General features: G+C 36.0%; 1 protein-coding gene and 1 non-coding gene across 4 annotated transcripts in view; one reads left to right on the forward strand and one right to left on the reverse strand.

The window, feature by feature from the left end:
- Positions 1 to 255: 255 nt before the first annotated feature.
- Positions 256 to 327, forward strand: trnac-gca (transfer RNA cysteine (anticodon GCA)). The gene has a single exon. It is a non-coding gene; the product is annotated as a tRNA-Cys (tRNA).
- A 5,041-nt stretch (positions 328 to 5,368) lies between these two features.
- The window catches only part of LOC113063986 (amyloid-beta A4 precursor protein-binding family B member 3), a 38,309-nt gene continuing 31,264 nt past the window's right edge, over positions 5,369 to 12,413 (reverse strand). For all 3 annotated transcript variants that reach the window (XM_026234459.1, XM_026234460.1, XM_026234458.1), the window contains 2 exons: positions 7,997 to 8,176; positions 5,369 to 7,453 (listed from right to left, as the gene is read on the reverse strand). In XM_026234459.1, the coding sequence (XP_026090244.1) occupies positions 7,229 to 7,453; positions 7,997 to 8,176 (405 nt within the window). In that variant the 3' untranslated portion in view covers positions 5,369 to 7,228. The remainder of the gene's footprint in view (positions 7,454 to 7,996; positions 8,177 to 12,413) is intronic.

The raw sequence follows: 12,413 nt of genomic DNA on the forward strand, positions 1-12,413 counted from the left end.
CGGAACTGTAGTGAGAGTGAAACTTCTCGCCATATTAGACATTCTCTGTCGCGACGTATGCATTGTTTTTGGTCGCTGTTTATTTAGAAATATATATTATGTTGCTATTATTAATGACAGCATATACATATTACGGAGCTATTTCCCTCAAATATAATCGTATAAATATGCTCATATATACTTTCGCATTATTATTCATTGCGCTACTCCTCAGTTAATTTTGAGAAGGTATCTGTGTAGCACGGGAGCATGGATGGGGGTATAGCTCAGTGGTAGAGCATTTGACTGCAGATCAAGAGGTCCCCGGTTCAAATCCGGGTGCCCCCTCGGGAATATAAATGTTTTTATCCCAAGTAAATATAGTGGTATTGTAACATATTTTCGTCATCAAATGGTAGCTACACACAAAGAAAGCCAGACAAAAAACACAAACAACTCATCACCAGTGGTGCCCACTCCGACTGTCCTGAGAAGCGTTTTGCCAGTCATTCCTAAATTTTGTTTATTTTCAGTCAGTCTGGCCCAACTTATCGAATTGGTTCGGATTGCTCCCTCAGTCAGTTTTTAATCAGTATGAGTAACACACAAGCTACTCAAGAACCCATAGAACAAACAGCTCTGGATGGGTTGTTGATGGGCATACTTTTTTAGGGAGCCTGATCAATTACTAAACCCTAATACCATATATAAAAACTAGGGATGCACGATAATATCGGCACAACATCGGTATCGGCCGATAAAAGCTTAAAATGACCATCATCGGTATCGCCCGATATGAATATTTCTGCTGATGAGCCAAACCGATATTCTCCAAGTGAAATAATTGACCTGTTTTTCAGATGTGAATGTCTGTCTACATTTGTAAAATAATACATTTATGGTAGAATCAGTACAGAAGAGATACATGGATTTCTCTTCAGTAAAATTAAAGTTTAATATATCAGTATATATTTGTATATATATCGATATCGGTATCAGCATCGGCCAAAATTATTTTGAAAATATCGGCATATCGAATATCGGCCAAAATCCAATATCGTGCATCCCTAATAAAAACCAAGGGCCGAAAGACATATTAATAAAATGTATATTCACCGAACAACAGGGGCGATTCTAGGATTTTTTCAACTGGGGGGCACAAGAGGGGCCACGATTAATACAGAGGGGCCAATCTTGTGTTGTTTGAACTGTATATCCAAATCATTTCAAGAGTTCAGTAACCTTTAAAATCAGTAATAAACAGTGATAGCCTATTATATTTTAATAGCAGGTATAACAAAAAAAATCAAATACAATTTGTATTAACTTTTCACTTTACAAAAGTGAAAGTAAAACTGTAATAAATAAAATAATCCAATGTATGAATAGTGTACAACTCACAAATAATAATAATAGAATTTATTTATAATAGCCTTATATAATATATATATATATATATATATATATATATATATATATATATATATATAATAGCCTTATTAATATAAATGCAGAATAACATTAATAATTCATAGAAATAAATATTATTCACATCCCATTCAATTTGCATAGCAGCAGATGCAGGAAATTTGCATTGATGAATAAACAAAATCAACTTATGTCAAGGCTAATTAATCTTGAGCATATTGATTTAAAAATATCATATATCCATACTTTGTTAGAAAGCTACTTGTTCAAAAAGGTAGCTTTAATTTAACATGTAAAATATGTGGATCCTATAAAACAGTTTAGAATAACTTAATTACTCCAGTGTTATTTTAGTATTAGTTATTTATTTTGCTATTTAATCATGCATTAAATAATTATGTATGATTTTTTTGAGAATGTTTCTGGGTGTCATCAAATGACGTTTTGTCAATAACTTCTGTGAAGGGAGGGAGAGAGAGCTAGAGAGAGAGCTTTCCAGGGTGCAGACAGCAATCGCGGAGCACCATGGTGATTTAGAACGGCATCTGAATTTATTAGGAATCTACAGACGCAAATAGACTAAAGGTGTAGAAAAATAAAGACCTATATGTGTATTTTGGACTTTTTTTCACCACAAGTCTGAAAGAAGACATGTTACTGAAGACAAATAGCCCCAAATCTCAAAATTGACCAGTAAAAAAAAACGATGTTTTTGCATGTGTCTCACCCATATAGACTTTTAAAAAAAAGTCTCAAGTGTGGCGCGTTAGATAAACATTACACGATTTGTTTCGTCACCTCACTTGAGTGAAAAAGTCGCTAATCGACTGCATGATTCAATAATGACTTTATTGAATTGCTATTAGCTATATATATTTTTTTAAACCATTGCTTTAAATTGCGTTGTTGCCCATATCGGCGCGTTCGGCCAAAAAAAAAAAAAAAAAGTAAATCGTAACGCAGTAAACCCCTTTTACATTCAGCATCAGAGGAGCATAGTAAATATAATGATTAGCATCTTGGTCTGCTCTAGGAGATAACATCGTCATCGAACCTGGTCTGTCTAACACCGAAAGACGTTAACGTTATTACCAAACACTTCTTGCACTGCAACAACTCGCTAATCGAAAAACATAAGCTATTTAAAATAGGTGCTTTTTTCGTTGGAAAACAGCAGCTCGCTATTCTTGGTCCTCGTTGAGAAGCATCGCGACGCAATCATGAGTTATTTACTAAACTGAACGATTATAATTTGAATTTGTGAGTGACAGACAAGTAGAAGGGTGGGGGCACAAGGGGGGGCCAATCAGTTTTCAGGAGGGGCCAGTGCCCCCATGGCCCCTCCCCTGGCTACGCCACTGCCGAACAAGGCTAGACTCGAAAGTCTAATTACACTGAATAAACTGTTGCAAACAAAAGTTTATTTTTTACATTTTACATTTCCCCCCTAAACTATCTAAATAGGCTATACATTAAAACGAACCGTACACCCATTTAGAAAAGATAGCTTCAATATAGCACTGGTATATTACAACAGAATATATAATCTTGCAATCAAATGTTAGTGGGATACGTTTCATATTATAATTATACATATAATATATATATATATATATATATATATATATATATATATATATATATATATATATATATATATATATATATATATATATATATATATATATAGTACAGACCAAAAGTTTGGACACACCTTCTCATTCAAAGAGTTTTCTTTATTTTCATGACTATGAAAATTGTAGAGTCACACTGAAGGCATCAAGGGTTATTTGACCAAGAAGGAGAGTGATGGGGTGCTGCGCCAGATGACCTGGCCTCCACAGTCACCGGACCTGAACCCAATCCAGATGGTTTAGGGGTGAGCTGGACCGCAGACTGAAGGCAAAAGGGCCAACAAGTGCTAAGCATCTCTCGGGGAACTCCTTCAAGACTGTTGGAAGACCATTTCAGGTGACTACCTCTTGAAGCTCATCAAGAGAATGCCAAGAGTGTGCAAAGCAGTAATCAAAGCAAAAGTTGGCTACTTTGAAGAACCTAGAATATGACATATTTTCAGTTGTTTCACACTTTTTTTGTTATGTATATAATTCCATATATAATCCACATGTTTTAATTCATAGTTTTGATGCCTTCAGTGTAAATCTACAATTTTCATAGTCATGAAAATAAAGAAAACTCTTTGAATGAGAAGGTGTGTCCAAACTTTTGGTCTGTACTATATATATATATATATATATATATATATATATATATATATATATATATATATATATATATATATATATATATATATATATATATTAATTACAATACAATTACAATTACAATTAACCTACCATTGCCCAAAACCTACCCCAAAATTATCCAGAGTCAAACATGGGGTCATTAGTGTAGTAGTTATTTGAATTTTAAATTGTTGCTATGTGAAAACAAAGTGAACTCAGGAAACTGAGGTGTTTGAGGTTTAGACTTCACAGTTTAAAAAAAGGGCATTCAATTAATGCTGTGCAAGAGGTCATCTGAAAATCTCTTTGTCATTTCCTTTGCAAATTAAAATGTTATCACATAAATTATTGTGTTACTGAATGTATTTGAACCTTATTATATTACATATCTGCTGACAGGAACAATGCCTCATACTCCAGGTAAGACCGATTTAATTTCATTCACCCACAACTTGGTTCTGGATTCATAAATTAGAATTAAATACATTTAAGACCAAGTGCATGAATATCTTACACCCTACTTTATCACATCACACAGCCATATACCAAAGCAACATAATAGCATTTTTATTGTTTAAGACAACATTAATTTATTTTTTGTTGAATACTTGTTCAATTGCCCAGTTAATTTTTCTGCCATTGAAGAAAATACTGTTGAGAAAAATTGCTTAGGCAAAGATCCTCTCATCAGTATTTCTATAGCACTATGGCTTGCCGTCATCGCATCTGTGTTCCTTCTCTACTTGTACTGGAAGCACATTAATCTCAAACAAAGGTATCATTAATTTGCTTCAATTGTTTTTGCATTATAATCTAGAAGAATTTTACTTATGTAAAAGATGTTTCAGCATTTGCATATAAATTTTTTTTTCCAGTGTCCATGTTTCATACCAACATAATTCAGAGATGCAAGAGAACAATTTACGTTCCGAAAAAACAACTGATAATACAGTCCAAAAAGGCAAGCATCAATATTGTACAATATTTAGAAACAATAAGTAAATTCACGTGGGTCACAAAATGTAAGTTTAAAAGTATTAGAACTTGCAAAGTGCCATATTATGCTTCATGTTGAAAAACAGCTAGTTTGTTTAATTTCTTTTAATATATATATATATATAGAGATATATATATATATATATATATATATATATATATATATATATATATATATATATATATATATATATATATATATATAGATATAGATATAGATATAGATATATATTTGGGATACATTCGAAGTGATTGCTTTATTTGTCACAGAGCTTGAACAAAGGGAAACAGAGTATGAATCTCTTATACACAGAAAGGAAGGTAAGTGCACAATCTGAGATAAATGATCTGATAGAGTGACATTCAAAGACGTGCTGTTTATCTGGGACACATTTTGTAAATTTGTCAGCCTTTAGTTTGTTTCGTGAGGAAGTTGCCACTCTAGCAATTCATACTTGAAATTATGCTGTTTTATAGTAAATGTCTGATAAGTAATACATCTTTTCTCCATTTAAAAGATGATTATGAGAGTCTGGACATAAAACACAAGGAGCCCGTCTCAGGAAATGAGGATTCTGCCAGTGCCAAAGACTTCAAACCTTAAAGAACGCAATGGAGTATTAAACATTATATTTGCTTGTTCTGGACACTTTGTTTCTGAAATGGTGAGGAAAAAACAGGTGTATTAGACACTGAACACAAATGAATGACAACAGAGCCAGAGTTTCAAGCAGTTTAATGGCCCAAATGGTGTATTCAGGTCGGCATGTCATTCTGATTAATAACAATCACAAAGAATAATACAAAACCATATACATGACCGTTTTTGTTCTGAAATACTGCAAATATATAGAGAGAAGTTGTTGTTTTGTTTATTTAGAGTATAAATAGAAAAAAAAAGAAAAGAAACACAAGGTGCTACATGACCGTTAACTAAGACTATCAATCAAACTCTCTTCTCAAGGCTTCTTGTCTATGATCTTACATGCTGGAGACTCGTCCGCTTCTGTACTTCCCCCTTTGTTTTAGCATTAAAGAGACCTGAGTTCATTTGTGATATAATACTTTTTCTTTCTTTCTTTCTTTCTTTTTTTTTTTTAAGGGAAGGGAAAGAGCAGTTGCATATTTTAAATATAGCATCACATAACTTCCTTCAGTTGCATCCGTGTGGGTGCTCAAGTGCCTGTGGGCATCTCAGATCAACATGCGCTTTGAAAGAGCTTATTACATTCACTAAACTGAGGACTCCACAAACCGGAAAGATTATAAAAAGCAATGTAGAGACTCATCTAATCTACATTTCTGAGCTAACAATAGAAACACAGATAGAGACACAGGCAGGTTCTGTCTAAAGCACGACTCTTGCACTAATAGCACTATGTTATTGAGGTCTCTTTGTTGTGTGTGAAAATTGCTCTGTTTGCTCAAGATGGAGTAACAACCTTGAATATTCTCCACTTTATTTGATTTTAAAGGTGTATTAGAACAGCAAACATCATCCATTTTCACAAACCGTTTACTGTTAATATATATATACGAACACAACTAGTAGGTTTAAGCTAAATTTGCTTTTTGACCATTAATGTGACCTAAATGGAAAATCTCTACTGTCTACATTAGTCATACAAGAATAAGGTCGCTAGACATCATTACTTGTTATCAGAATGTCTGACAATTTGATTCAACTGCGATATACATCCTATTGCACAACATACTATTGGTCGTAGAAGCTTCAGATGTTGATATGATTCATTTCTGATTCTGAGGTTCTAAGGCATGCAGGGTTATTAGATGTTTCTCAGTCACACAGTTGTTAGATCTGCATTGTTGTTCTTCACAAAATAGATCTTTGTCAGTAGTATTACACGTGCAATAGAGCTGTTCTTCTGCAAGTGTGATATTGCTTTTATACAACAGTTTGTACTTACTTTTCAGACACAATATGCCTCTTACTTTTCTTGCTTAGCCAATGGAAAAAGTTAAAAGCAGAATTAATCACCGCATCTCTGGGCAACACATTTGAGTCAATGATTCAAGTCGATGATTTAGAGAATTTGTACTCTAATTCACACTGCACTGATAGTCACCAACACCGACAATCACCAGTTTACAATGTCACGTCTCTTCCATGATCTGAAAAAGGCTGAACAAGAACAAGAGCCAACTCACAAAACCTGACGAACAATGTGTGCCGGTGCCGTGCAAATTAGTCTTATACCAATCACATTTGAGGACAGTAATTAACTGTTGTATAATAGCATTTACATTGCAAAGCATTCTGTCAGTATTGGGAATGTGAGAGCACAGCACCTTATTGTCATTTAAACACTGTTCTGCACACCTACATTCAGATATGTCAATCTTTTAGAACACTCTTATTATTAAGGGCAAATAGGTGGGTTGTTTTTTGTTGAGGTCATACTAGAGAAATTAAGTCTAAAAATGCCAAGGGCAAAGGATACTCATATTTCTCAAGCTTTTTAGGTTTCATGTTTATTCATTCCTTTCATCTCTCCATCTCCTGATATCCCCCTCCTCAAAGCCCATCAGGACCCATCCTCCTCCTAGAGGTGCTGTTGTTAGGGTGTGGGTACTGCCGAATGTTTATTCTGGAATGTCTCAAAAAATGCCAGCATGCCCTTCTTCACGCTGGGGGATACCGTTTTGGAAGGTGTGTGTGCTTGGTGTCGGGGCGGGAAGCTAGAGCCATCCATGGAGTTGGCTCGTTTGACTTTGGAGCCTTCCCTCCACACTTTTGACCGCACAGGAGGAGTCTGTGCAACCAAACACTTCTGGTATTGAACCTGAAGGGGGCACCAGACATTTACAACAGAAATAATTTGAAGACATTTAAGGGGTCATATGACGTTGCTAAAAACAGCATTGTTTTGTGTATTTGGTGTAATTCAATGTGTATATGCAGTTTAAGGTAAAAAAAAAGAACAAAAACAACAACATTATTTCCCATATAATGTACGTTACTGCTGCTCCTCTATGCCCTGTCTTTCATAATGCATTTTTCTTCACAACACAGCAGCGAGAATAAAAATGCCTTTTTTCTTTGGGTGAACATTTTGTGGTGTTATGCAAATCTTCCCACATTGTAACGTAGATGTGTGTTAGAATGAGCCTTTTTAGGTAGGAGTGGTTGACTTTATTCTTTGCAACTTTACAGATCTTCTTTATGCACCAAGAGCTTGTAACACTCCAAAGAGAAGGGAATAATTTAAATTGCATCATATGACCCCTTTAACAGATTTTTGAACTAAATTTTATATCAATGCAGAATCGATGAAATGCTGTGATATTTGTAGGGTGAAAGTCAATTAAATGTAGTATTGCCTCACCATGCATGCAGCCTGAATTGCCTCAGAGATGATCCCAGCATCTGGCTCACACCAGAACACATGGCACTCAAAGCGCTGGGTTCCTGCATCCACTATGACAGCAAAAGTATGTGTGTCATGGCCCACACCTAGGAAAGTCAAGTAACGTACTTGGCATTCCCAAAATGGGTCATCTCCATCCTGAAATAAAGCAAATGGGAAAAAGAATGATAATATTAAAAAAGCATGATACTCATTCTATTTATGCAGTACATAGTGTGTTCACTATGCATAGTATTCAAATTATTCTCTGTACGCTACTCCAAAATGCAGTGCGCTTGACATAATGAATAATAATAGCATTTTGACTGATTATTACTTTATTAACTACAAAAGTAAAAAAACAAATATATATATATATATATGAATTTTTTCTTGAAACCCTCCCAAACAACAGGTTTTAATGAAACAACAAATGGACCATTTTCTGTAGTTCTCCAGCTGTGGTCATTTGAGAGTTTTTAGCAACTCAACTCTCCTCCTCACCGTGCATTAGGTTGATATAGACACACATCCTCTTCCCTTTTTTAAACTATGAAGTCTACACCTCAAACACCTCAGTTTCCTGTGTTCACTTTGTTTTCACATGAAACAACAATTTAAAATGCAAATAATTATTTCACTTATGACCACATGTTTGAATCTTTTCTTAAAGCCACTTCACCGGTTTGTGAAGCTCATTTATCTTTTGCTGCACATCAGAAATATATATTTTGGTTTTTGTCATTGCGATGGATGATTAAGGGAATTTGGGCTTTGTTTCCCCTCCTATTTATATTTATGTGAAACACAAAGCCGGCTGGATAATTTTTATGTTCATAATCACCCTGGAGTACTCAAAATTGTGAAAATGAATGGGAATATACTTCAGAAATATTTTACTAAACATTTCTAGGGGAGCCAATAATTGTGTCCAACTTGTATTTGAGAAAAAAAAATAATTTCATAATGCTATATACCCACATTTTAAATTGTTAATATCCAATAGAAGTTTAGATTTTTGTGATTTTTTCAAATAAAAGATCAAAAGGATTAACAATGCAGATTAATTTTGACAGCCTCCTTTGATCATATTTACCAGGGGGGCAATATTTTTGGCCATGACTGTATCTTTTGCTGTAGTCTGTCAGTAGTAAATATCAGTTTACATTTCCAAACATTATTTTTGCAATTCAGTGTAACAATCCAGTGAGATTTTTCTTTGCACAAGGAGTCTGACAGCAGTCAGTGCTCCACACAGAGATCTGATCTCACCGTCATCCAATCTGTCTGGAATAACATGAAGAAAAAGAACCAACTGAGAGACTAAATCCAGAAGAACTGTGGCAATGTCTCCAAAATGCTTCAAGAAACCTGCAAAGCTACAGTATACTGTGCAAAGTTTCAGGCACTTTATAGTGAGGACGCTGTCAAAAATAATGTCTTAAACAGATTTTATTAAATAATTTCTATTAATTTAACTAACTTAAATCAACCTTTGGTGTGACCACACAACTGTATGGGTTTAAAAAAAACTTTTGTCCTAGGTGCACTTGCGAATTGTTTTTCAGGTAGCTTTGAGTTAGATTTCTTGAAGTGTCTTGGAGACATTGCCACAGTTGACTTCTAAAATCGATACTATTAGAGATAAAATTGTAACCATTCAGCCGTCATCTACAGTATCGCATCAGACAGCGCACTATAGACCCCCTGAGAAACAGTTCCGTCAGCTTCTTATTCTCTATCACAACTGTGTATTTATTTAGTAACTTATATTATCTGTCACAAGTTCGTCTCGAGAGTTTAGCTCACATTGACTAACATAAAAAAATATAAATGTTTTTTGTTCAGGAGCTTTTATAAAAATAGAGATATTATCATTTATTCTAAATGTGACGGCCACTGTGGCTACAAATAAACAGAAACAGACTCGACTGAATAAGCAGGCTATTTTCATAAGCGTTAAAAATAAATAAATAAAATAGAAATAAGTGTATTTATGTGTGATTAATTTTGAGTCCTGATAAATTAAATCAATATGATCAATGTCTCACTTATTCTATAGTAAAACATAGATGCTTTTGAATTTAAATATTTAACAAAGCATGCAAACAAACGGCCGCTTTTATCATGTTCGTTTTATGATCGCGCATGTTCCAGTCACTTATGTCTTAGTTTTCTGATAACTTCTCTTTGTTGGTGAAATGATGAGGTTGCATTACGTTGTTCTGAGACGCGTGTAAAGGGCGTGTTTTAGTGACGCACAGCGGAGCTTCAGGCTCCACTGTGGAAACCCTGCGCTATTCTGGCCTTTATGCTACTGGCCCGAGGCTATGAGCCCCGCCTGGCCCGCTTTAAGCCCTGGCTCGCACTGACCCGACAGTGGAAATGCGGCTATTAATTAGGTAAACTGGGAACACTTTCCATACCACCCGATGTATCTGCTACATCATTAGAAGAATGGCATCCACGCTATTAGTTTGTTTCTCTCTTATTCCGAGGTCACCGTAGCCACCAGATCCGGTCTGTATCCAGATCAGAGGGTCACTGCAGTCACCCGGATCCAGTACGTATCCAGACCAGATGGTGGATCAGCACCTAGAAAGGACCTCTACATCCCTGAAAGACAGCGGAGACCAGGACAACTAGAGCCCCAGATACAGATCCCCTGTAAAGACCTTGTCTCAGATCACCACCAGGGCAAGACCACAGGAAACAGATGATTCTTCTGCACAATCTGACTTTGCTGCAGCCTGGAATTGAACTACTGGTTTCGTCTGGTCAAGAGAACTGGCGAACTGGAGAACTGGCCCCCCAACTGAGCCTGGTTTCTCCCAAGGTTTTTTCTCCATTCTGTCACCGATGGAGTTTCAGTTCCTTGCCGCTGTCGCATATGGATTGCATAGTTGGGGTCATTTCATCTACAGCGATATCGTTGACTTGATTGCAAATAAATGCACATACACTATTTAAACTGAACAGAGATGACATCACTGAATTCAATGATGAACTTCCTTTAACTGTCTTTTGCATTATTGACACACTGTTTTCCTAATGAATGTTGCTCAGTTGCTTTGATGCAATGTATTTTGTGCTATATAAAAGCACTATATAAATAAAGGTGACTTGACTTGACAGTTCTTCTGTATTTAGTCTGTCTCAGTTTGTTCTGTTTATTCATGGAATTCCAGACAGACTGGATGTTGGTGAGATCAGATCTCTGTGTGGAGCACTGGCTGTTGTCAGACTCCTTGTACAAACAAAGATCTCACTGGATTTTTACATTTAATGGAAATTTAATGGGCATCTCAATAAATTAGAATGTCGTGGAAAAGTTCATTTCAGTAATTCAACTCAAATTGTGTATTGTGCACACAGACTGAAGTAGCATTCATTCATTCATAGCTGGCTGTTCACAGAGTGCTGTATCCAAGCATGTTAACAGAAAGTTGAGTGGAAGGAAAAAGTGTGGAAAAACAGCCTTATGAGGATTGTCAAGCAAAATCGATTCAAGAATTTGAGTGAACTTCACAAGGAATATTCCACATAATCTCAGCAGTGCCACAAACTGATCACCTCCATGCCACGCCGAATTGATGCAGTAATTAAAGCAAAAGGAGCCCCTACCAAGTATTGAGTAAAAGTAAATTAACATACTTTCCAGAAGGCCAACCATTCATTAACACTTTTATTTTTATTTTTTATTATTTGTCTTGAAGCATCTGGACCAATCAGACACACCATTTTTATTTGATTTAACAAATCAATTATTCATTAGATCAACAAATGATCAGAGACCCCTCAGCCAATAAAAATACTAGGTGCCAGGATGTCTGTGAATGACTCCAGACCCCTGATTACCATGGCAACCACGACACCTCAGCTATACCATATAACTTTAATGGCCTAAGAGAATGTGGAGAGGATCTTCCCCCTACTAAGTTCTCTCTTTCACACTGCACGTCGGACCCGCAATATTTCCGTAACATTGCCGGGTCACCTTCTGTGTGAAAGCAACCGCGTCCCGGAATTGATTACCGAATTGAACCCGGATCGGGGACCTAGTAACATTGGGGGGTTCGACCGGGGATGAGCGCTGTGTGAACAAAAGCCAAATCTAATTCTGTGTCGAAGTGATGACGCGCGTTATCGCGCGACTCTTTTACTGGCTGTTTTGAAGGAAGATCAACATTCGCGAAGAAAACATATGTGCAAACTGTAATGAAGCAGAGATCAATTAGTTACTCACTTCCCGCGCTGACGCCGAGACCGTTTGCTTGCTTCAATGAAAGTATAACATGCCTAGCGTTGTCGACTCGTACATTACACGTCATGCGCTGATGTCACGTGTCGTTACAGGATCTTCAAGGGTTGTGTGTGAAAGCACGCACATATAACG

The sequence above is a fragment of the Carassius auratus genome, chromosome 46 (assembly GCF_003368295.1).
Source record: "Carassius auratus strain Wakin chromosome 46, ASM336829v1, whole genome shotgun sequence".
Taxonomy (NCBI): Eukaryota; Metazoa; Chordata; class Actinopteri; order Cypriniformes; family Cyprinidae; genus Carassius; species Carassius auratus.